We start from the raw sequence: 27079 nt of genomic DNA, 5'->3' as shown, positions 1-27079 counted from the left end.
TTGAAAATTTATACTCCAATAAGCTGCAAAACCTAGAATAAAATGGATACATTTCTGGACAAATACAATCTATGAAAACTGAATCAAAAGGACAGAGAAAACCTAAAGAAACCAACAACTAGCAATACATGGGAGAAAATCTTTGCTAGCTACTCTTCTGAAAGAGAAATAATATCTAGAATATATAAAGAATTCAAAAACTTAACAGGAGTCAGAATGGCAATGATCAAGAACACAAACAACAACAAATGCTGGTGAGGTTGTGGGAAGAAAGGAACACTTGGACATTTTTGATGGGACTGTGAACTAGCCCAACCACTCTGGAAAGCAATATGGAGATTCCTCAAAAAAATAGGAATGAATCGAATATACGACCCTACTAACCCACTCCTGGGTATTTTCTCAAAACATCTAAAATCAGTGTACTACACTGACACAGCCACATCTTTATAGCAGAAAAATTCATAATAGCTAAATTATGGATGCCCACTAACAGATGAATGGATTAAGAAATTGTGTATAAATACACAATAGAGTTCTACTGAACCATTAAAAAGAATGAAATTATGGCCATTAGCCAGTATATGGATGGAAATGGAGAATGAATATCATGCTAGGAGAAATTAGTCAAACTCAGAAACTCAAAAGTTTAATATTTTCTCTCATATGCAGAGGCTAGAGTAAAAGAAGTGAAAGGATGAGAGAAGGATAGGAGAGCATAAATAACCAAATATAAATTAATAGACAAATGAAAGGAAGTCTAGTAGAGTAAAGAGAATGGGAGAGGGGAGGGAAAATGGGAAGGAAAAAGAGGGGGATCATGAAGTAAAATCGATTTCTGTGTATCTATGAGTTGTCGGGATGAAACTGACTACTATTTATAACTATAAAGCTCCAATACTAATTTAAAAAAGGATATATAAAGCAAATTTCAAAAATCTCACATTTCAAAAAATGTTAAAAGAAGTACAAATGTTTAAGCCATGGAGTTAATATACTATAATTAATAAAAGTTATGGAAAGTCAAAATAAAAATAAAAAAAGATTTTGGAAAAAGCTCTCAAGGTGTATGTGAGGAGAAGTTGATGACAACTTTGCCAAGTCTTAAAAACTTGTTAAATTTCTTTTGGTTTTTTAAAAATGTCATTAGGAAACAAGTCTTTAAAAATACGATTTAAACAAAATCATTCAACTTTGTGAAGAGTTAATGCGTAATTTCATCATTTCCTTTCCTAAATTTTCAGTTTCTACATTAGAATGCTCAAAGAGTTCAAGAGATATGATTTCATAGGTCTTGCAGAAAAGTTCAATAAAATTAGTATTAGCATCACCATCCTCACAATGTACTCTGGGGAATTAGCTGTTGGTGCTAGAACAACACTGAAGTGTAAGAAGCAGGAAGGACTTGAATGCACATCACTGACCTTTAAAAAGAAAAAAATGAATTAATTTACTGTCTACTTTTAAAGAAACATGTTGGGTTTGTGAAAATAATTTCCAACATCTATCCTTCCACTAAATATTCACTGAGTATTTCCTGGACAGCAGACCCTACAGAAGGTGATCATTTCCCTTAGGTGCTATTGTCTAGTCAGTGAGATGGTAAAGTTATAACAGATCCAAAATCACAATTCTGACCTTGGCAGTGCTATCAAAGGGAGTTATTTGACTCTGTACACAACTTACTAAGGGGAATTTGGCCTAATGAGTTCTTTGCAAAAACCAAGAACTGAGCTAAGATTCCACATAGAGGCTAACAAGAATTTCATGATTCTGTTTTGAAGTTTTGATTCACATTACCAAATCTCAATTGGAAAAGTTGTGGAAACTGCCTTTGAAAATACATGAACTGTATGAGAAGAGAGCTTACCTAGAGAACTCCAGGATGTTAAGGATTTCAAAAGTGTGTGTTTCTGTCATCTACAGGAAGGTAAAAAAAAATTATTAGAGGAAAAATGCATTCATCTTATAAAATAATCCATACCCCCAGTCACAAATGTTTTACTCTCCAAATACACATCTTTTTCAAAATATAAATTTTCTTACAATTCTAATGAGATGACAATGTCCTCCTCTGGTAAGAGCATTATTTGCAACATGGGCAGTATTACCATGAATGTTTCTAAGGGTACCAAATTAGGACAAAAGCACCTCACTTTTCAATTTAAAATTAGCACTAGTATAAACATTTTATAAATACTTTCTAGAGGGCAGGGACACACATACACACGTAGTATAAGAGACAATCATCAGACAATAATGGAAAAATAAATCTTTTCAATAAATTGCAAAGAGCAAATGAAAATATTATTAATTAATTTGAAGAGATGGACAACAGTAAGAGGTGATATGATATATTTAAAGGTCTACAGCAATGATGCTTTCTTTTCTAAGTTTTTCAGTTATAGTCTCTTGAGTTCTAATAGCCAAGATCAATTTATCTTTGAATCTACCAATTCCTAGCATCACCAATAAGGCAGTGATGTGTGGCAGAATTTCAAATAATTTCAGAGTTGTCCATGTGCCAGATACTCTAGATATAATGATTAATTAATTTTTTAACCAAAGTTGCAAACACCCCTAACCATCCCATTATCACTAGGGGAAAAATCAGCATGTTGGCTACTATGTTTCCATTATTTCAATTTTCTCCCACAATATCAAAGACTCTTGGTGAATAATTATCAAACAGAAAAAGGATATATATATATATATATACACACACACACACACACACAGAAAAAGGATGGATATATATATATATATACACACACACACACACATACACACACACACTAAAATGAAAAATCAATATACTAACAGAATTCACAAAAAATATTTAAACAATGTAAATTTCACATAGAAAATCATAGTACATCTCTCAAAGTTTTGATGATTTTAACTCTTAGGAATAGCTCACTTAAACTGTGTACTTTCTATGTGCCAGACACTAATCCCAGTCACTCTCTATGTATTAACTCATCTAATCTTCACAAACCCTGCATAAATGCACAATAATAAGACAAGACAAACTTAGAGAAGCGAAAGAAGGTCCCTGAGGCCAATGTTTGGAAAGGGGTGAGATAAAGAGGGAATCCCAGAATCTTCAGGATTTCTACTCTGAACCATGGTACACCTGTACTTCTATTGAAAATCAGGAGTCTGTAAAACATTCAAAAGTATTCAGTGTCATACTCACAACTTCTATGGTGACAGAATAAGGTGTTCTTGTGGTGAAAACAAAGCCAAGTTTTTTTGCTCCTTTCACTAAAGCAGCTTCATCTGTCAATAAATAGTCCATATTAATAGGCATCAAGCAATATTCATACCAAATTTAATTTAATACAGATTTGCATTCTGCAATACTAAAATACTTTGACATATTTTAAAGTTGACTTTTTTGATCCAAGTGTATTTATCTGTCCTTCTAGGTACTAGTGCTCATGAAGAAGAAATCTGGTTAAATAGGGCCTTTTTCTGGACTAAGATGAATTTACCCAGCTAACAGCACTACTACACATAATGATTTTGCTTGTTCTCAATGACATTAATAGTACCCTCATAAAATATTGCAGGGCCTTAAATTCACCTCTGTTTTATTCCTGGTTATGACCAAAACACTGCTCAGCTCTCCAGGCCCAAGAGCCCATCTTGGCCTCTTTACAACAATCTTTGAAATGAGAGACAAGGAGCCCCAGGGTTGTAGAATGGCTCTGAGCTGCTCTGTTCTGTGTATCCCCACTAGTGAGAATTTCAGGGAAAGAAGAGGTAGGAATAATGGATATCAGCAGCAGCAGCAACTTCTCCTGAAGCCTCATTACCCACTAGGCACAATGAGGTGCACACTTTCTTTGCACATGACACCTACCTGGGGAGGAAGCCCGGTAGAGTACATCATTTCCACATCTCTCAGGAATAACTGTATGGCACACACATAAGAGGGTAAGGAATTCCTTAATGTATTCTGATGAGGGCTAGAAAAAGATGCAGAGATAATGAGTCTCCTAAATGCCAGCCATGTGGAAATTATACAGAATCTGCAATATTGTACCAACTGAGGTATGGTGCCTGAGGTTTAAACCTCAGGAACACACAAGGCAGGCCCCAGCCAAGAAACATCATGGATTCAAAAAGTATTTGTGGGTGGCTACCGAGTCAGGGACAGTAGAGGAGGCTAGGGAGACATCAGAATGGCCCTGCCCTCTTAGAGCTTCTGTCCTCCTGGAGGAGATAGAATTTCTTGAAGCTGGAGGGAAAAAAACAGGGCCTGTGACAGAAGAAGAGGAGTCTATTTCAGACAGGTGGCCAGGGAATCTAAGGAGACAGTTAAATTAATATCCAAACAAAAAAGGTTTATTCACTGTTTGTATAGTTGTCACTTGTGGTGGCCTGTACCTGACATAGGACACAGCAAGTTCAGAGGACCTGAAGCAGAAAGCTTCAGCTTTGTGTGATTGTGGAGCCTCCAGACAAGTGTGACCTTTAGCACCTTGAGCAAAAGACGGTGCCAAAGAATGAGGTTGGAGAGAAGACCATGGTCATGAGTTTGGATTTTATCCTTAGTGCAGTGCCAGTATTCAGAGGGTATTTAAGCAAAGAATAAACAGGTATGGATGTATGCTTTAAAAGATCACTTTTTTATAGAAGATCACGATTTCAAATCTAGTATATCAGTGTGTTGGAATAATGAAGATATTGATGGCATGCAATACAAAGAAGATAGTTGAAAAATAGATAACTACATAGTAAAAGGTCTTGTATGATGTTTAAATGCACACACAATAAAGTCAGTGTTTAGCTCATTATATTGGTGCAAAAAATTCCTTTGCACCAGAAATTCTTGGTTGATAGATCATTTTTTTCCCAAGACTCTCTCCTACTGGGTTCAGAAAATTATATTTCTTTTAGGAAATTATATGTAAGTTTTAAAGTTATACAGCATTATCATGTCCATTTTGAAGGGAAAAATAGCAGACTTACATGACCATCCTCAAAGTTCTCCAATAATTTAGGGTCATTAAATTCACAGAAAGATGCTCTACTATGAGGAAGAATACAGAAGATTACTTTTGACCAGAAGTCCCTAATGGCACCAGCCAATACTCAAAAGGAGAAGGATCTACACAGAGTCTATAGAGCTGTAGTAAATATCTAAAATTCAGTTAAATGATACATCTTCCCAGACATCAAGTGCAAAATGGCATTAGAAATACCTACACTTGTACTGAAAACGGTATGCAAGTTGAACATCCCTAATTAAAAATTAAATCTAAAATCTGAAATGCTATAAAATCCAAATTTTTTTGACAACCAATGTGATAAAACAAATGGAAAATTACAAACCATGAAACCTTTCTTCATGAACAAAATTATCAAAAATATTGCATAAAAATTACAATTAAGCCTGTTATGGTGGCACACACTTGTAATGCCAGCAATTTAGGTGTCTGAGGCAGGAGGATTGCAACTTTGAGGCCATCTTCAACAATTTAGTGAGGCCCGAAGCAATTATGCAAGAACCTGTCTCAAAATAAAAAATAAAAAGGGCTTGTGATGTAGCTCAGTGTTTAAGTGCCCCTGGGTTAAATCCCCAGTACTGGAAAAAATATATATAGTTAAGAGGATTAATTTCTAGTGTTTTATTTCATAGTAGGGTGACAATAGCTAACAATCATTTATTGTATATTTCAAAATAGCTAAAAGAATATTTTGAACATTCTCAACACACACCCACAAAATAAATGAAATGATGGTTATATAAATTACTTTGATTTGATCAATGTACATTGTACACAGGTATGAAAATATCACACTATAACCCATAAACATGTATAATTATTATATGTCAATTGAAATCTAAAAATCTGTATAAAATCACCTTCAGGCTATGTGTATAAGTTGTATATAGATATCTCATTACATATACTCAAATATTGAAAAACATCCAAAATCCCAAACATTCCTGGTCCCAAGCATTTCAGGAAAGGGATACTCAATCTGTTAGTTAAAAATAATTTGAGACAAATTAAATTGAGACAAAGTAACTTCAAAAGCAGTAAATTAAAGGATAAATTCTAAGTTTTTTGAATATGATATGGGAGAGATCTACCCAGAGAGCTTTCTGGAAGCTGCCATTTGAGGTCTGGACAAGAGGAAGGTGATACAAATCAATACGCTATTATTCATAAAAGTTGACTTCAGGGAAAAGGAACAAAGGCAAAGTAGGAAAGAAAAATGTTCATACCTGAGGTTTTCATTACCATCATTAGTATTGTCTGAATGATTTCTAAGAGAAAATGAAGGAGGAAATATACATGTTACAAGACTATCGGTATAAAACTCTTCAAAAATTCCAACCATGTATAAAAGCAAATATAAACCATATTTTTAAATAACCACAATCTTTCATTCAGGCTCTATTAAGTTTCAGCATCATTCAGATACAACTATACTATTAGAAATTCAGATAAGTCTTAGAATAAATAAAAGCTAACTCATTTTAAGAAAAAAATGATAAGAAGAAAATGGTGGGTAACAGCCTCCTGCATAATTCATGTCCCCTGCTTGGATATACACAATGGAATATTACTCAGCATTAAAAGAGAATAAAATCATGGCATTTGCAGGTAAATGGATGGAGCTGGAGAATATCATGCTAAGTGAAGTAAGCCAATCCCAAAAAATCAAAGCCAAATGTTTTCTCCAATAAGTGTATGCTGATCCATTAATGGGGGTAGGGAGGGAGCATGGGAGGAAAAGAGGAACTTTGATTAGGGCAAAGGGGAGGGAGGGGAAGGGAGAGGGTATGGCGTAGGAAAGATGGTGGAATGAGATGGACATCATTACCTTAGGTAACATGTATGAAGACACGAATGGTATGACTCTACTTTGTGTACAACCAGAGATATGAAAAATTGTGCTCCACTTGTATACTATGAATCCAAATGCATTCTGCTGTCATGTATAACAAATTAGAACAAATAAATTTAAAAATAAAATAAATTCTTGTTGAGCTGCTGGAAGATGAATTGGATCCCAACAAAGAGAAAACGGTCAGCAGGAGTGGAGGAATATCGTGAGTTTTTGTTATTTGTTTCTGTTTGGGGTTTTTTTTGTGGTTTTATTGTTTGTTTTAGAAAAATTACAGTTTTGTTTTTTTTTTTTTAAGTGGAGTATTCTACAACAATTCAGGGCATGCCTGGCTGCTTAGTGGGGGAGGGGATAACCCTTTTCAAGTGCTGAAAGCAAAATGGCAAAGGGAGGGAGGGGACCATACGGATCACAAGAATTTTTTACATCACCATCATATAGATATGCTGTTTGAACATAAAGGAGATTTAAATGCAGTGCAACAAACTGGGGTGACTCAGGATCAGAGCTGCTGGAGAAAAATGAGAGCTGGAGAAAGTGAGAGCTGGGACCAGGATCCATCTTAAAAGGGCAACTTTGGGCACGGAAGAGCAGGGATCACCACACTTTTTCTACGCTGTTTTCAACATCCACAAGATCCAACATAGACTCCATGAGTCTCCATCTTTTTTCTTTCTTTTTTCTTCTTTCTCACTGCAAAGGTAGGTTCTGAGCCCAAAAATCAGTCCAGGAACAGGTCTGTGGAAGAGCCCTATTGGGAGTTCTGACTGAAAGGCTGAATCATTGGGTGGCCTAGTGCCAGACAATTCCTAAAAACAGAAGCCACAGTCTGGCAGTTTGGAAGGTTCAGAGTTTTTGAGGGGGAAATCTATCAGAGCCACGTTTGCTACTCAGGCAGACAGCAAGAGCTGCTGTCGAGGCAGAGCTGCAGGCATGCACCTGCAAACCAGTTCATAGTGTGGGATTTTTAGAGCTGCCTACCTGGGATATCTACTAATAGTCCAGCCCAGGCAATACACCACAGCCAATATCCTGGGACTGACCCTTAGAGACTCTCAGACCCATTCTAATGCCCTGTAGCAAGAAAAAAAAGCAAGCCCTAATTGTGAAAAATTATCATGGGGTTAACAAGGACTTATCAGCAAGTGAGCACACCTGCTGGGATTTACAGACTCTCTGGGTCACCCAAGGTCCCATCTTTTCTCCAGTTGATGGCAGGGGGCTCTCATTTAAACTGGGCAGGTGGATCTCTCAGAGCAGCAGAACCACTACCATTAAAAAGAGAAGGAATAGTTATTTTCAGCTAGTCCCTGGGACAAGGTGTTTACTCAGAACACAAACTGCTCTTCCAGCCTGGGAAAGAGCAGGCCACAAGGCTGAAGACACTCAAAAGTTTCCATCCAACAATCCTACCGGCTTTTAGATGATCCATTAAAGCTCTGTAACCACATAAGCTCATACCAAAGGCAGACAAATGGACACCAGCATAGAAAAATGCAAGAACTTGAGTGCAGGGAAGCCTTTGAATCAAAAGTCTGATGTAGAAAGATATAATAATCTAAGATCTAATAATAAACATACAGGTGAGTCACTCTGAGGTTCCACTATAAACTTCTATATCTACTACACCTCCCGATAGCAGACAGTCCAAACCAGGAGGTCTCACTAAGAACTACCTTTATCTCAGAAACATCAGCAAGGAATAAATTTTGATTCCTTGCTGTTAGTCTTTATTAGACTGGTATCATTTTATGTATTAATTTAATGGATTCCCTGACTCTATTGGAAATTGTATTACTTAATCCATAATCTTATGCATTTTTATTGATAATGTAATAATGCATTAATTGGACAGATCCATACTACCAGGATTTTTTGTTGGTTTGTTTATTTTTTGTACCAGGGTTTGAACCCAGGGGCACTTAACCACTGTGCTACATCCCCAGCCCTTTTTAATTTTTGAGCCAGGATCTTACTAAGTTGCTTAGGGCCTCACTAAGTTGCTGAGGCTGGCATTGAACTCACCATCCTCCTGCCTTAGCTTCTGGGGTCACTGGGATTACAGATGTGAGCAACAGTGCCTGGTTGTTTTTTATTTTTAATTATACTCTACTCATTTTTTCTTTTTCTCTCCATTCTATTACCTCTCTTGCCTACCCTCTTTCCCCACTTCTTCTTTTTTTAAAATTTATTCTGCTGTTGTTACATGATAATTGATTGTATTTTGCTTAATTTTGGCACAAGGCCTCTGAGCTGCATCCCCAAATCCCTTTGCTTTTAGTGTTGAGAAATATTCCATTCAAGGAGAGTTTTCCTAGGTAGCTGGAATGGTCCTTTGCCTTGTAATCAAACTGCCTTGGCCCTCTGGACAGCTAGGGTTCCAGAGGGGTGTCTTTACCCATGGCTGTTTTTTTAAATTTATGTAAAATTTTGTACTAATTGGACCTATTCATTTTGTTTCTCTTCTTACTCACTTCAACATTTATCTTATACTGTCACCCTTTCTTTTCTCTCTCATCGCTTCTCCATTTTTTGCCTCTATCCTTGTACTTTCCATACCTGACTTATTTTCAAATTTTATATTTTTTTGTTCATGTATATGAATGTATGTTATTTTTATTTTTTGAGGGTGTGTTGGGATGGGTTCTGCTTTTGGGTCAGGTTTTTCTTCTGTTGGTTTAGTTCTTTAGTTTTTCTGTTTTTGTTTTGTTTTAGTTTTTTTTATTCTTTATATTTTTGTATTTACTTATTTTTTACACTGCTTTGTTCTCTATATTCTAGTTTTCCTTTTTGTTAGGTTAACATCAGTGATTTTGGGTGTTTACTTTTTAATGGGAGGTTGCTTGTCATTATTTTTTCTGGGTAATGTATTAATTAAATTTATATAATACATTTTACATCTGTTTTCTACACTGACAGCCTCTCTTTTTTCATATACTCACATTTTAATTTTCTGCCTTTCTTCCTTCCCCCTTCCTATTATTTTTCTCTGTTTCTCCTTTCTTTTTCCTGTTATCCAGTCACTTTTTTTCTCTTTCATTTTCATGCCCTATGTAGTATAATAACAATCCCATTTATTTAATAAAATTCTTTCAACCTATTAGCATACTATCCCCATCCAACCACTTTAGATGTAGTGGAGTTATAGAAAACTCTTTAACAAGTTTAAAGACTTATTAGTAGATGATTTGCTCTTTTGTATTTGCAATTACAGGCAATAGTAAGCTCCCCAAATGTTTGGAAAGTTATGGATCAAAATACTGAAAACATACTGACTGGACTCTTGGAATACACAGTAAAGTGAACGCAGCCTACTGAAGAATATTCCATTCAAGGAGAGTGGCAAATCTCAACACAGAAATACAGAAAACATGGGAAAGCAAGTAAATAAAATGCCTCCAAAAGTCTTTAACCCCCAAACAACGGAATCATCATTGAAATGAATGAAATGCCAAAGAATTTTAAAATTTGATGAATAAAATGATCAAGGAAAAAGAAGATTCAAGAAATGAACTAAGAGATAATATAGGTTATCATATGGAAAATCATTTCAATAAAGCCATAGATAGTCTGGAATAAAACAAATAGGTATGCTAAAAATAAAATAATAAATCAAATTAGATTAGATCATACAGGAGGCAGATTTTCGAGCCTCAAAGAAAAGGTATATAATCTTTAAAATTTGGCAATAAAAGTGATAAAAGATCATGACAAGAATATTCAGGATTAGACAGCATGAACAGATCAAATATGAGAATCACTAGCACTGAGGAAGGAAGCGAGATCCAACTAAGGGTGTGCAAAGCCTTTTCGGTGAAATAATTTCAGGAAAGATTCCAAATCTTGGAAATGACATGGCTTTGGAAACCCTAAATAGACAAGATCAAAAATAATCCTAAGACACATTATAATTAAAATGTCTAATATAAAGAACAAGAAGAGAATTTTAAAAGCTTCGAAAGGAAAACAGCATGTTTTAGTCAGCTTTTTCACTGTTGTAAGCAAAAAGCCTGACAAGAACAATTAAAGGAGCAAAAGTTTATTTGGGAGCTCACAGTTTCAGAGGTCTCAGTGCATAGATGACTAATTCCATTGTTCTGGACTCAAGGCAAGGTAAAACATCATGGTGGAAGAGTGTGGTAGAGGAAAGTGGCTCAGGATATCACACCAGGAAGACTCCTCTTGCCAAGGACAAAATATATACGCTAATGTCATGCCCCCAGTGACCTACCTCCTGCACTCACACCCTACCTGTGTTCAGTTACTAATCAGTTAATCACTAGCAGGGGATTAATTCACTGATTTGATTAACTTTCATGACTCAATCATTTCATCTCTAAACATTCTTGCATTGTCACACACATGAACTTTTGGGGGACACCTCATATGTAAACCATAACACAGTAGGTTGCATTTAGAGGCAAACAATGGGAATTAGCACTGATCTCTTGGCCCAGATTTTAAAAGCCAGGAGAGTTTGAATAACATATCACAAGTTTTGAAAGATAATGATTGCCAACCAAGACTGCTTTATTCAGTAAAGCTATCCTTTGGATTTGATGAAATAACGACCTTTCATGAAAACAGAAAATAAAAGAATTCATGACTACTAAATCAACTTTACAGCAAATATATATTTCATGCAAAGGAAATGCAAAACTAACTCAAAGAAAGCAAATAAGTGAATCTTAGTAGAAGAAGAGCTTAGTAAAGGGAAGCTTGAATAAAACATTTAAATAAAGATGACAAGAGGTAATAATCACCTCTCTATAACAACTGAATGTAAATGTCCTCAAGACTTTAATTAAAGACATAGATTGACAGAAGAGATTAAAAAACAGGACTGAACCATATTTTGAGAGACTCACCTGCCAGGCAAAGACACCCACAGGATGAAGGTGAAAGGTTGAAGAAAGATATACCATGCAAATAGAGACTAAAAACAAGTGAGACTCTCATATCTGACAAAGTAGACTTAAAGTTAAAATTAATCAGAAGAGACAAGGAAGTTTGTTCCATCCAACAAAAGGATGTAAGAATTATAAATATTCATGTCCCAAATGCTGGTGCATCTACATACACACACACACACACACACACACACTCACACACAAAATTACTATCAATCAACTGGACCTAACAAACATCTATAAAATATTTCACTGAAATGAATTCACTTCATCTCAGCATCAAATGGAATCTGCATCAAAATGGCCCATGTTTTAGGACACAAAATAACATTTAGCAAATAGAAAAAATAGAGATAATTCTTGCATTTTATCAGATCATAATGGAATTAAATTAGAAATTGATAACAAGATAAAAACAGAAACAATTTTAACACATGGAGATTGAGTAATACACATTTGAATGAGCAATGGATTGGAGAAAAAAATCAGGGCAGAAACAAAGTTCTTGGAAACAAACAAGAACAGATATACAACATAGCAAAATCTCTGGGACAATATGAAGGCAGTTCTAAAAGGAAAGTTGAATCACTACACTAAAAAAAAAAAAAAAAGATCTTACAATAATAATCTATCATTACACCTCCAAGCCCCAGGAAAGGAAGAAAACACTAATTCCAAAATCAGTAGTAAACAAGAAATAATTAGACTCAAAGCTGAAATAAATAAAATTGAAAATAAAAAACAATATAAAGGAACAATGCAACAGAGTTGGTTCTTTGAAAGCAAGATTGATAAATCCAAAAGAAAGAGAATATCCAAATCAAAGTTACTGACACTTTTGATATCCAGAGCATCATTAGAAACTGTTTTGACAATTCATACTCCAATAAACTGGAAAATCTATATGATATTGACAAATGTTTAGAAACATATGACTGACCCAAATTAAAACATGCAGGTATAGAAAACAAAAACAGACTCATATCAAGCAATGATACTGAAACAATGTTTTAGCCAGATTTTCATCACTGTGAACAACAGACCTGACAAGAACAACATAGAGGAGGAAAGCTTATTTAGGGCTCACAGTTTCAGAGGTCTCAGTTCTTGTTCCAAGGTGAGGCAGAACTTCAATGCAGAAGAACATGTGAGAGGAAAGCAGCTGAAAACATGGCAATACAGAAGCAAAGAAAGACCTCTGCTCTCTAAGGACAAAATATAAACCCCAAAGCCACACCTTGTCTCTTCCAGCCACACCCTACATGCCTATAGTTATTGCCCTATTAATCCATAGCAATGGATTAATGCACTGGTTAGGTTAAAGCTCTCATAACCCAATCATTTCACCTCTAAACTTTCTTTTTAAAAATTTTTTTTTAGTTGTAGATGGACACAATACCTTTGTTTTATTTTTATATGGTGCTAAGGATCAAACCAGTACCTTCCACATGCAAAGTGAGCACTCTACCACTAAGCTACAACCCCAGCCCTCACCTCTTAAGCTTTCTTGCATTATCTTACACATGATCTTTGGGGAGACACATCATATCTAAACCACAGAAAACAGCAACAAATAAAAGCCTAGGACCAGATGGATTCTCAACTGAGTTCTACCAAACCTTCAAAGAAGAACTAACAACAATCCTCCTCAAATTATTTCATGAAATAGGAAGGGAGGGAACATTCCCAAATTTATTCTATGAAGCCAGTATCACCCTGATACCAAAACCAGACAGACACATAAGAAAGCTAAAGATCAACATCTCTGATGAACATAGACACAAAATTCCTTCATAAAATATTGGCAAACTGCATTCAAAAACACATTAAGCAGAAAGTACACCATGGCCCACTGAGTTTTATCCTAGGGATGCAAGATTGTTTTAATATACAGAAATAAATAAATGTAATTAATCACATAAACAGAATTAAGAACAAAAACACAAGATCATCTCAATACATGCAGAAAAAACCTTTGACAAAATCCAGCACCCATTTATGTTTAAAATGCTGGAGAAACCAGAGATAGAAGAAACTTTCTCAATCTTATAAAGGCTATATGAAAAACTCAAGGCCAACATCATTCTGAATGGAGGAAAAAATGAAAATATTTCCTCTAAATTCAGGAAAAAGACAAGAATGTTCATTCTCTCCATTTCTATTTGGTATTTTTAAAACTCTAGCCAGAGCAATCAGTTAAGAAAAGGAAATTAAAGGGATAGAAATATGAAAAGAAGAAGCTAAATTATCTGTTTGCTGATGACATGATCCTATTCCTAGAACCACCCCCCTCAAAAAAACCCACCAGAAGACTTCTGTTGCTGATAAACAAATTCACCAAAGTAGCAGGCTACAAGATCAGTATACAAAAATGATAGCTTTCTTATACTCCAGTGAATCTGTTGAGAAACAAATCAAGAAAACTTCTGCATTCACAATATTCTCAAAAAAGTAATACTTGAGAATAAATCTAACTAAAAGAGGTGAAAGACCTCTACAATGAAAACTATAGAAAACCAAAGAAAGAAATTGTTTAAGACCTTTGAAGATGGAAATACCTCCTATATTCTCGGGTATTCAGAATTAATAATGTCAGAATGATCATACTACCAAAATGTTACACAGATTTAATGCAATCCCCATCAAAACATCAGTGACAGCCAGACGTGGTGGTTCATGGCTGTAATCCCAGTGGCTGGGGTGGGAGGAGGGCTGAGGCAGGAGGATCACAAGTTCAAAGCTAGCCTCAGCAAAAGCAAGGCACTAAGCAACTCAGTGAGATCCTATCTCTAAAATACAAAACAGGGCTGGGGGCGTGGCTGAGTGGTTCCGTGCCCCTGAGTTCAATCCCTGGTACCAAACAAACAAACAAACAAAACACCAATGCCATTCTTCAAATAACCAGAAAAAATAATCCCAAAATTCATATGGATGAATAACAAATTATATACATCTCAGATTAGCCAAAGCAATACTGAGTAAGAACAGCAGTGCTGAAGACATCAAAATACCAGATCTCTTTTGTGACCAAAGCTGTGGTTACAAAAATAGCATTGTATTGGCATCAAAACAGGCATGAAGACATAGAGACATATCCACAAAGACACAGGAAAGACAATAGTGCAAAAAAACATGCTGGAGGAAAGAAAATGACCTTTTAAACAAATGATGCCAGGAAAACTGGATATCCATATGTAGAAGAATGGAACTGTAGATCTCTTGTTTCTTACCTTGCACAAAAATCAGCTCAAAGAGATCCAAGACCTAACAATTAAACTAGAAACAATGAAACTGCTAGAAGAAAATATAAGGTAGGCACTCCACCTACAGGAACTTTCTTAATAAGACTTCTAAAGCACAAAAAATAAAACCAAGAATCAACAAGTGGAATAGCTTCAAATTAAAATGTTTTCGAATAGTGAAGGAAACACGAGTATGAAGAAACAGCCTACAGAATGGAACAAATTTGCCAGCTACTCCCCCAACAGAGGATTAATAGTCAGAATATATATAGAAAATATACAGAATATATATAGAATATATATAGAACTCAAAAAAACTTAGCACAAAAAAGCACCAAATAACCCATTCAAAAAATAGGCAAACTAAAAAGACATTTCTCCAAAGAAGAAATAAATATAGTTTATAATATACAAATATATAATATATACAATATAATATGTATAACATAAATATACAAATATATTTTAAAATGTTGAACATGTCTATCAATCAGGGAAATACCATATCAAAACCACACTGAGATTTTATTTTACCCCAGTTAGAATGGTAGTCATCAAGAATATAAATAATAAATGCTAGTAAGGATGTAGGGGAGTATACTCATACATTTTTGGTGGAACCACAAATTATATAACCACTTTGGAAAGCAATATGGAGATTCCTCAAAAAACTATGAATGGAACCACCATATGACCCATCTATCCCACTCCTTGATATTTATCCAAAAGAACCAAAATCAGTACCCTATATGCAACCAAATTTTATAGTAACACAGTTCACAATAGAACCAGCCCAGATGCCCATCAATAGACAAATGGATAAAGAAAATGTAATATGCACAATGGAGTTTTAGTCATCCATAAAGAATAATGAAATCATGCACTTGCTGGTAGAATGGACCTAGAGAACATCATACTGAGTGAAATAAGCCAGACACTGAAAGTCGAGGGTCAAATATTTTCTGTTATATATTGAAACTACAGAGAAATAAATTTTTTTAAATGTGTGTGTGTGTGGGGGGGTTCCTCATAAAAATAGAAGGGAAAATGGTGGAGTACTGGAAGAGGAACAAAGAGGAGGAGGAGGTATGTGAAATAGGAAGAACAGCAGAATGAAATTAATCAAATTAGGTCATGTGCATGTATGAACATACCACAATGATTTTTGCTTTTATATATAACTGCAGTGCACCAATTTACAACAGAGTATGACAATAAAAACACTTACCCATAAATTATGCCTGCAATGGTACACTTCTTAAATGCCATTGTATTGCAAGTGAGGGTTCCTGTTTTATCAGAAAATAAATATTTTACCTAAACAAAAAGTGAACATGAAAAAATCACATGTTTAAAATGTATTTACATATCAAAGACAAGTACTTTCTTTCTAAATTCTTAAAATATGTAAATTTTTTAGAAAGCAAGAAATGCTGTCCATAAGAATTCTACCTTAATATTTACATTGATTTTGAAAGTTATGCTCTTTGTTTTACACTTGAGGTAAAATTGAATAGTTATATGCAAAACAAACTTTAAGCATCAAACCAAAGAAAAGCAGAAGCCAAGTTCATTTTCTTACCACAGAAATTTCATCAAAAGTATCTAGAAAACATTAAATAGATGAAAATGAAATACAAACTCTATGTCATTTTAATCATGGTCACAACTACAATGCTCATTTCTAAGAAGAAATGAAAATTCTGTTGAACTCTATATTCTCCTCTCCATCCAGTCCCTAGAAACCACTATTCAATTGTCTGTCTCTATGAATTTGACCTCAGACTTATAAATAGAATCATATAATCTCCTTTTTATGGCATATTTTACTTAGCATAAAGTCCTCAAGATTCATCCATGAGAGGCTAAGGATATATTTCAGTGGCAGAAAAAATGCCTAGCATGCGCAAAGCCATAGGTTCGATCCCCAGCACCAAACACACAAACCCGAAATCAGCCTTGTAGCAACATTTTATTCTTTTCAGGAGCTGAATAATACCCCATTGTATGGGTATACCACTTTGTTTATCCTTTCATCCATTGATGATCATTTTAGTTGTTTTCACCTTTTTGCTATTACAAATAATGATTTTATAAACATTGTTATACAATATATTTTCAAGCCCCTGCTTCCAAGATTTTTTGTACATACTCAAAAGTGGAATTTCTAGGTCATATGGTAATTCTATGCTTAGTATTTTGAGGATCAATCATACTGTTTTCCATCTTAGAAGTTGTACCATTTTACTGTTTTTCCAGCAAGGCACAAGGTTTGCAAAATTTCCACACCTCATCAGTATCTGTTCTTTATTGTTTTTCATTTTAATAAAATAATAGCCATAATAATGGTTATAAAGAATATCTCATTGTGATTTTGATTTGCATTTACCTAAAGATTAATGATATTGAGTATCTTTTCAAGAGTCTATTGTCCATTTATATATCTTCTTTGGAGAAAGATCTATTCAAATCCTTTGTGCTTTTTTGAATTAGTTTATTTGTATTTTTTACTGTTGAGTTGTAGAAGTTTTTGTGTATCCTGAATATTAAGTTCTCTATTGCCCTTCTGTTTTCAATTTCATCATTTTGCTCTTTTCATTATGTTTTACCTACATAAATAATATGATTATTTTCAAAGCTTGAGTCCTAAAGCTTTATTTTATTAATGTTTTATTTAATTACTCTAAAAGACTGACATCAATTTTTATTAATGTTATATTTAATTATTACTCTAAAAGACTAGGCAAGATTGATGAAATGGTACTTTTCCGACTGCCAATTAAAAACACACTCTAAAATAAATAATCTGATTTTTATGAGGAGAAAAGATGCTAGAGGAGTTAATTATTGCAGACTCCTTCATTTTTAATTCTTCAATGTAAAAAATAAATAAAAGGATATTGGTGTAGTTCTCTGAACAGGAATTTCCAAGAGCCAAAATGCTTTTTAAATAAATATTTACTGACAACTCATTATTCAAATGATACCACACAATGTGATTATGAATTAGAAATTATATTTACCAAGTACTGTTTAATATGACTAGCATAAATTAAGTTCCTACCACACTCCAGGGACTATGCTGAGTGCCTTATATGCACATTATCCTATTCAGTTATTGCAATCTTATGACAAAGATGCTCTTATTACTCATTTTACATATTAGGAATCAAGACCAGGAAAGTCACACAAGAAGCCCAAATTACTCAGCTGATAGATGGTAGAGCCAGAATTCACACCCTTGAAGCTTAACATCCTCAATTAATTGAAATATGGGAAATTTCAATCAGTAAAAACATATTAAGAAAAAAAGGTATTTAGAAAAATCAGAACTATAAGTCTTATTTCTTTTAGCTACAACAATGGGAGCTTACTTTTTAATTTACAGATATATATAAATAAGGAAGCTATGAACAGATGTATGGGTGTGGCAAGTGTAGAATTTTGTAGCAACCTCTAAAATTTTATAGCAACTTTTGGCTGCTTTTTGGGGGTCATCTGCCTCATGAAGGGAGGGGAAGAAGGCGAGAGCTCTCCTCTGCAAGTTCCTGACTTTGAAAGCTAACTGCTGTTAGCCCACCTGAGAGCTAACATCAGCCTTCCCTTTCTTCCCTTTTAGCTTTTCACTCTTTCATAAACACATAATAACCTGTACTGGGTTTGTTCTCCATCGACATGATGCAGTATATTTAAACATGATGTAGAATTATCAATATTTTGAACAAAATATGCCTATTCCTATTCCCAACTCCACATGTCAATTTGAACTGTACCCTGTTCTCACTGTGGCATTGAGATTTGCAAAAGCTCTCCCTAGAGTCTTCTATGAAGCTCCTATCACATTGCTCATTCCCTGAAAAGTCTCTCACCTGCCCAAGCTCTTCATTGAGGTTGGATGTTCTGGCCATCGCATAAAGATTATTTTGTTCGTAATGCATATCTTCATCCTGCAAAAAAATGAAAAATACAGTCCAAACCAGAATTAGAATGAGGCTCAAAATTTCTTGTAGAAGGCTGACCCTGACATTGGTATTTCTATGTGACTAACATTTAAAAATAACCCATAATGGACAGTGTAGAATACTTAGATTAACCCAATAGGTTATCTTCTCTCATACAACAGGAGAATCAATTTAGCAAAAGCAGAGGCACCTGTGTTGGTGAATAGGGATCAAAAGACTTGGCTTTCAAATTCTTGGCTCTGCCTCAGCCAACCTGCGTAAGTTGGTTAGCATGTCTGTCTCTCATCTCACAGCACTCTACAAAATTAAATGAGAATACACCTGGAAGCACTTTGTCTCACTTCTTGGCAGTTAAAATATTACTGTCTGGCTGGGGGTGTGTAGCTCAGTGGTGGAACCCTTACCTAGCATGATGAGATCCTGGGTTTGATGCCAGCACCACCAAAAGATAACATCAACAACAACAACAACAACAAAATGTTCTCCTGCAAATGATTGCCATCCAATGGCACAGTAAGAAAAAATTTTAATATGCAACATTTAGAAATAATTTTATTTCAAAGACAAATACCTAAAGGTAATAATTAAAAATTATACCCCCATTCAAACTGTTTAAATTAGTTTAGTCTCCAATTCGTTAAATATTAATGTCAATACGTGACTGACAACCTAAAAAACTTTTAATTAATTTGAAGTGATTCTGGAATGATTGCCAAGAATCTATCATTCTGGCCATGATCTGTAAGCCTCTTTCACTGTTGAGTATTTTGAATTTTATTGGATCAACTATCTTTCCATACTTGCTACTATCTCATAAACCTTTTTCAACAGTTAGAAAAAAAATGTATGAAAAAATGATGTCCTCAAGATTAACACAAAGGTCCCAGCATTACTGAGCCAGGTTGACACCAGTGCTTGTCTTTCTGTTGAAAGCGTCCCTGGCCCAGTGGCTATACTAGCCCTGTCACAAGGACTCAATGACATTAGTTCTTTGATATCAAATAAAAGCCATGGCTCAAGAGAGAATTTTTGTTTAGATTTCTGATTTTAATACTCACCCAGTTTATAAACTGGGCCTGAATGAATTTCACAGTTTCCAGAGTTAACAGCAGACTGATGGGAACAAGGTTATGGTACAAGATAATGAATACCAGTATATCAAACACATGGTTGTGGGGGGTGATACCTGTGGAGAAAATCAGCAGAACTATGTCACAGCTTCAGACAATGGTTTCATTTATCCTCATTTGAATTACCACTTTATTAGAATTGTGGAATTTTTCCATGAAAATCATGATTAAAAGTGGACCCCAAAATGAATATTTTTATGAAAATTAATCAAATAGCAGCCATGCATGAGGAGTATGGGAAGCACCGAGATTCAAGATCCCCCTGCTCTCAGGGAGTTCAGGATGAGGCCTGAGGAAGAAAGCTGGGTCAGTGAAGATGGTGTGAGGAATTCCATGGTGGCACAGAAAATTGAGCATGGTGACAATGACATAAAGAAAAGGGCCAGCATCTCAGACAGGAACCTCTCAGAAAAGGAGATGAGCGGAGTTTGAAGGAGAAGGAAGTTTGCTAAAGGCAAGAGATACGAGGAAGGGAATAAGGAGGACATTGCAGCTGGAAGTAACAGTGGGTGTGAAGTCAGAGACAGACTTCACTTTAGTTAAGGAAACTAAAACATGTGCGTATAAATAGGTACCTTATATTATACTTTTTAAAATTCAACAAAAGTAGTGAAGGCCAAAAAAGAGGTAAATGGGAGGCTTTGTAAAATCTATACATATACTCATATTTCGAAGAGACGTTTGTGTGTTTGAGACAGTAATTTTCCAATAAGAAATTCAACCTAATTTCAAAGAAAGTGACTTTAAAATATTTAGAAGGTGTTCAGGGGATATGTACACACTGAATTATATATATGTTTTTCTGAAAACTTGCATCTCAATCTTATATTTTGTTTATATATCTGTGTTACATGGGGTATGGGGTATAACTGAAAAGAGATAGCCAAATCATTTTGTAGAAGTGTTACATTTTGCTGAACACAAATTCATATAATTGAATAAAATTAAATAATTATTTTAACTTGTAAGTTAAAAATCTTGTATTCTTTTTTTTTCTTTTAGAGAAACATACTGGTAATGTAGGACAATTGGAGCAAAATCTAGATTTCTAAATTACATCAACTTGAAAGTAAGTCACATCTTTTCAAACTCTATGACCTCAAGTTTACTAACATTTCCTTATTTGCCATGATTATACTGTTATATTTACCTTAGATTTGTAAATCAGTCATTTAAGAAAACTAGAGGTAGATATTTTACTATGACCATTTTATGGACAGAGAAACCAAGACAAAACTTTCAGTGTTTTGCCAAGTTTATTAATTATTGAAAATGCAGTTATAATTTTAATCCAACAAGTGTCCTCTTCTTTTGAACTAGAGTATCCTGGGCATATTGATATAGTCTGGAACCAATTCCAGGTTCTTTTTCCAAATATGCCACTCACTACATCTGTACTTTTTGGTTGCCATATGGAATCTCAGTTTCGCAGCAGTAAGTCAAAGAAATTGGACTAGAACATTATAAAGTTCTATGTCAACTCAAAAATTATTTCTTATAGTTATTCAATTAATTATTGAGTCTCTGTTATAAAAAAAATGTTCTTGAAGTTAAGGGTACAATGATTCCTGTCCTCAAAAATGCATAATCTAGGGCTGAGGCTGTGGCTCACCGGTAGCACACTTGCCTGGAATGTGTGAGGCACTGGGTTCGATCCTCAGCACCACATATAAGTAAATTAAAAAAAAAAAAAAGTCCATTGATAACTAAAAAAAATATTTTTAAAAAATTGCATAATCTAGAGAGAAGATGGCAGAGCAAATCTAGGCAGCAACTCTTGATCTGGCCATAGCCCAGAAAAACATGTAGTGAAAGACCAACTGATAAGAATGATGAGCAACAGAGTAAACACTCTAAAACTCAATATTGGACATCTTGAGATTTGGAGGGACTTGGAATTTGGTTACCAGAGCAGAAAATAAGGATAGAAGTCCTTGACCCAAAGAGACAAAGAAGAAAAGGAAAAGCCCATAAATTTACTTCCTTAACAAAGTTGGAAAGAAAATGAAACCAAGTCAAAATGGGACAGAAGCAGCAAAGAGTGAAGGGGATCACAGAGTGTGAGCTAAAAGTTGTGCTGAGGCAGGGCAATCATTCTGTAAAGTCCACAGCTAGCCAATCTCCCTAGAAGAAAGTAAACCAATACAGCTTCTCCTCACCTACAAATAAAACCACAGGGAAAGTTTCTGAATGGTCTTGTCTGAGTAATCCATCTGGAAGTGCAGAGAGATCTTTATTAGTTGAATGCTGCCCAAACCCCTCCCCTTCACTGTGGACAAGGGAAGTGGAGTGGAACTGACCTGACAACAAATCACACCCAGGGAGTACTAAACCCAAACCAGTGCTCCCCAACAGCCTCCACAGGAGTTGAGGCAAAGATGGGCTGACACCCTAACCCCATCACACTGATAGGTAAAATGCCAGTGATCTGCCTCAGTCGTGGTGGAAGCTTCCACGCCAGTATGTCCACAGAAAGTCCGCACCCAAAGGATCCACATTGCAGACAATTGCCAAGTGCTTGGCTATAGCCACTACAAAAAAAGTCCAAGCAGAGGGGAGTGGGCACTCAGCAAATCCAAAACTGCCAGCCATGTAGGAGTTCAGAAAAATGACGGTCAACTGTCACTCTCCCCAAGTCACAGGAAAGGTATCCCAGTGATCTCCATCATCCAAGTGGAGGCTTTTAACCCACAGGCCACCTACAGAGAGCCTTCATTCACAGGCCCCACAATTGTAGTCAGAACCCCACCCCCGTTGTGTGTTAGCTTCCATATATCAGAGAGAACATTTGACCTTTATTTTTGTGAGACTGGCTTATTTCACTTAGCATGATAGGCTCCAGATCCAACCATTTACTGGCAAAATGACATAAAGTCATTCTTATTTATGGCTGAGTAATATTCTCTAGAGTATATATACCCAGTTTTCTTTACCCACTCATCTGTTGAAAGACACCTAGTTTAGTTCCATAGCTTAGCTATTGTTACTTGAGCTGCTATAAACATTGATGTAGCTGCATCACTGTAGTATACATGTATACCTTCAGATTTATACCAAGGAGTGATATAACCAAGGTCAAATGGTGGTTTCATATTTAATTTTTTGAGGAATCTCCATTTTGCTTTCCAGAGTGGTCCCACCAATTTCAGTCCCACCCGCAATGTGTGAGTGTGCCCTTTTTTCCACATCCTCATCAACATTTATTGTTGTATTCTTGATTGTTGTCATTCAGACTGGAATCAGATGAAATCTCACTTAATTTGCATTTTCAAATTGAACATTCTTTCATATATTTGTTGAGCATTTGTATCTCCCCTTCTGTGAAGTGTCTGTTCAGGAGAGGCACTTGGGTCTGAATTAGAACAAGATATATTCCATGCTTGTATAATTATGTCAAAATGTATTCTACTGTCTTGTATAAATAAAAAGAACCAATAAAATAAATAAATGGAACAAAAAGTGTGGGGATTTCTATGAAAAAAGAAGAGCAAACTATGGAGTAAAAAAAGATTGAGGTGAAGGGAGAAGGAATGGGGAAAGGGGGCACAGTGGAATGAAATTGACCAAATTATGCTATGTACATTGAATATAACACAGTGGATTTCATCATTGTGTATATCTATAAAGCATTAATTAAAAAACAATAAATTGGGCTGGAGCACTCAGTGGTAGAGTGCTCAGTGGTGGAGCACTTGCCTAGCATGTGTGAGGCTCTGAGTTCGATTCTCAGCACCACATATAAATACATACATAAAATAACGGTATATCAACAACTAAACATATTTTAAAAAATAAATAACTAGGAGAAAGATCAGGAGCATAGAGGAAGGGAAACAGGAAGAGTAAAGAGGGCAGTGAAGAGAGACTACTAGGGACTAAAATAAAGCAAATTATATTCCATGCATGTTTAGCTACGTCAAAATGAACCTCACTATTGTGTATAACTATAATGTACTAATGAAAACATTTTTAAAAGACATACATAAAAATCCACAATCTAGGGTTGGGGGGCAAATAAACAATAATCATGAAACATGGAAATGGAATGAATTCTATTATGTATATTATAATAGAACCAAATAGAACTCCTAAGTAAAAAGTCTGGGAGAAGTAAGTCATGAAATGCCACAGGAGAAGATACTGCCTCATCTTGGCCTAATTGAGCAGTGTTAGGTGTTTAGGTGAAAGGGACCAGAGGTGAATTTGAGGCCCAAAGGAGCATTGGACAAAAGGCCTAGAGGTATCAACAGCCAGTTAATGTAAGGTTCCTGCAAGATACCAAAAAGCAAGCAGTACTTTGTTAATGGAGATTAGGTCCTGAGGAGGAAGTAGGAGTATATTATACCATAGGAATGGATGAGGTAATAAAGGTCCTGGTATTGGCATAATGGAGGAAGCTTAACTTGACCCTGTATGCCAGGAAGCAGGAAATATTTTTAGTAACAGCTACAGGATCTCCTTTGCAACTACTCAGCTCTGCCACTGTGACATTAAAAGAGCCTCAGACAACACAAAAACAAGTAGGCATGGCTATGTCAATAAAACCACTCACAAGTACAAGCAGTGGGCCATTAAGCAGTGATATGCCAATCCAGTGTAGGCAATAGAATGCCACTGAAGTAAGTGTCACGTGTGCATAACTACTTTTTATATGGACACTATAGTGACCAGGAAATAGAAACAATAAGAGTCCTCTCCTCTTTCAAGAAGTCTGCAGAGGGCTGGGGCTGTAGCTCAGTGGTAGAGTGCCTGACTTGCACATATGAGGCACTAGGTTCGATCCTCAGAACCACATAAAAATAAATAAAGATATCGTGTCCACCTACAACTAAAAAAATGTATTATGAAAACAAACAAACAAACAAAAAAAAAAAAGAAGTCTGACAGAAAAGGGAAGAGGAGGTTATTTATATGGCATACCAACCTTGACAAATTTTATAGAAACCAAAATATCAGTAACTTTCGTTCAGTTTGAACATAAACTTATTTTTTTATGTCCAAAATAAGATGATGTCATAGTTTGGATGTAGCGTGTCCACCAAAAGCCCATATGTTAAAGGCCTAAGGGTGAACTTTTTGGTTAATGGTGGAAACATTAAAGGTGGGGGGTACTGATGGGAAGTTCTTAGGTCATTGGATACATACCTCCAAGGGGAACTGTGGGACCCCTAGTCCCCTCCATCATCTCTTTGCTCCCTGTCTCTGAATGTAAGCAGCTTTGCTCTACCATGAAATGCTACCTTAAAACAACAAAGCCAACTGGAACCACTAAAACAGTGAGCCAAAATAAACCTTTTCTCTTTACATGTTAATTATTTGGGGAATTTTATTACAGTAATGGAAAGCTGACTAATACAGATAATATTAACACTCTTGTGTTAGAGCAAATTGAAGGAGGAAATTTAAATCCAGATTGCCTTTTGAAAGTAATCTAAAATCTACAACACTGAAAAGCAAAACTGGACAGGGAACATCTGGAAATCCCCATGGCATAAGAATAAACCTGTCTCAGGTTTTGATGCTATCTACAGAGATTATAACAGTTTATTTATTCCTAAAATGCTCCCAAACAGGTCTACATAAGGGAGGTTAAAACAGTTCAAGATCCTCAAAGACAGATTATAAAAGCCAGAAAGTATATAATGCTTTACTCTGAAACATAGAAATACATTAATTTTAAAAAATGCTGAACTTTTAATGCCATATACTAGTTCATTTTAAGACTGTAGAACGAATCAGACACGCTTTTCCTATGTTCATATATGAATACATGACCAGTGTAACTCCACATCATGTACAACCACAAGAATGAGTACTCCGTGTATGTATGATATGTCAAAATACATTCTACTGTCATGTATAACTAAAAAGAACAAATTTAAAAATTTTAAAAATACTTTACTTACAGCAAATTGATTTAATAAATGAATCCCCCCCCCATTCAATGCCCACTGTCCTCATTTTCTCATCAATGTACATCACACACAAAACTGTATTAACCTGATGAGGTAGGTATCATTCCCAATTTCAAATGAGGGAAGCAAGGCCTAGTGAAGGAAAAGCCTCATCAAAATTCTTATAGTCACTAAGTGTTAGAGCTAAAGACTTGGACCCTTGTGTGTCTGGCTCACATTCTTGTGCTTCTTCCCTGAGTCCTGTCTCTCTCCTGTATTTTGGAATGCCATAACTATGTGTAATTGTCATAATAATTTTTAAACAATCTTAAGCCATATGTCCCATAATTGACTAATATTGACAATATATAGAGAATTCAAAAACCCAACAGCAAGAAAGCAACCCAATTAAAATATGGACAAAGGCCATAAACAGACATTTCTCAAAAGAAGACATAGGTATGTGAAAAAATGCTCAATATCACTAATGATCAGGAAAATGTAAATTAAAACCACAATGAGTTTGCATACTACATCTGGTAGAATGACTTTTATAAAAGAATAGCAAGTAGTATCAAGGAATGATAGAAAAGGGAACCCTTGTACACCATTAGGGGGTATGTAAATCAGCACAACCATTTTGGAAAATACTATGGTGTTTCCTCAAAATATTAAAACTAGAGCTATCATATGATCAAACAGTTCCTCCACTGGGTATATATTCAAAGGAAAGGAATTAATGTGTGAAAGAGATAAGGCACTCTTGCGTTTTTTGCAGTAGAGTTACAAAAGCCAGGGTACAGCATCAACCTAAGTGTCCTTCAAGCAAAGAATTGATAAAGAAAATATGAGACACACACACACACACACACACACACACACACACATACACACACACCCCACACAGGAGAAATACTATTTGGCCTTAAAATATAAAGCAATATTGTCATTTGTAAAAACATTGATGAAATTGAAGGCTATTGTGTTAAATGAAATAAGTCAATCACAAAAGGGCAAATACTGCAGCACTCTTATGTTTAGAATCTAAAATGTCAGTCATTGACATAGAGA

The 27079-nt window shown here is 35.3% G+C and overlaps 1 protein-coding gene across 1 annotated transcript in view; it reads right to left on the bottom strand.

The window, feature by feature from the left end:
* LOC107153256 (phospholipid-transporting ATPase IB) overlaps window positions 1-27079 on the bottom strand; it is a 97665-nt gene that overhangs the window by 69658 nt on the left and 928 nt on the right. Inside the window, exons 2-10 of the mRNA XM_048801240.1 lie at window positions 20043-20170; window positions 18892-18969; window positions 16251-16339; window positions 6110-6286; window positions 5218-5252; window positions 4981-5102; window positions 3869-3974; window positions 3200-3282; window positions 1871-1920 (exon numbers count right to left, since the gene is read on the bottom strand). Coding sequence (XP_048657197.1) covers window positions 1871-1920; window positions 3200-3282; window positions 3869-3974; window positions 4981-5102; window positions 5218-5252; window positions 6110-6286; window positions 16251-16339; window positions 18892-18969; window positions 20043-20170 — 868 coding nt within the window. The remainder of the gene's footprint in view (window positions 1-1870; window positions 1921-3199; window positions 3283-3868; window positions 3975-4980; window positions 5103-5217; window positions 5253-6109; window positions 6287-16250; window positions 16340-18891; window positions 18970-20042; window positions 20171-27079) is intronic.

This window comes from Marmota marmota, unplaced genomic scaffold, assembly GCF_001458135.2.
Source record: "Marmota marmota marmota unplaced genomic scaffold, marMar, whole genome shotgun sequence".
Taxonomy (NCBI): Eukaryota; Metazoa; Chordata; class Mammalia; order Rodentia; family Sciuridae; genus Marmota; species Marmota marmota.
Note: the sequence above shows the minus strand (reverse complement) of the source record. Positions and strands in the feature narration are given on the sequence as shown.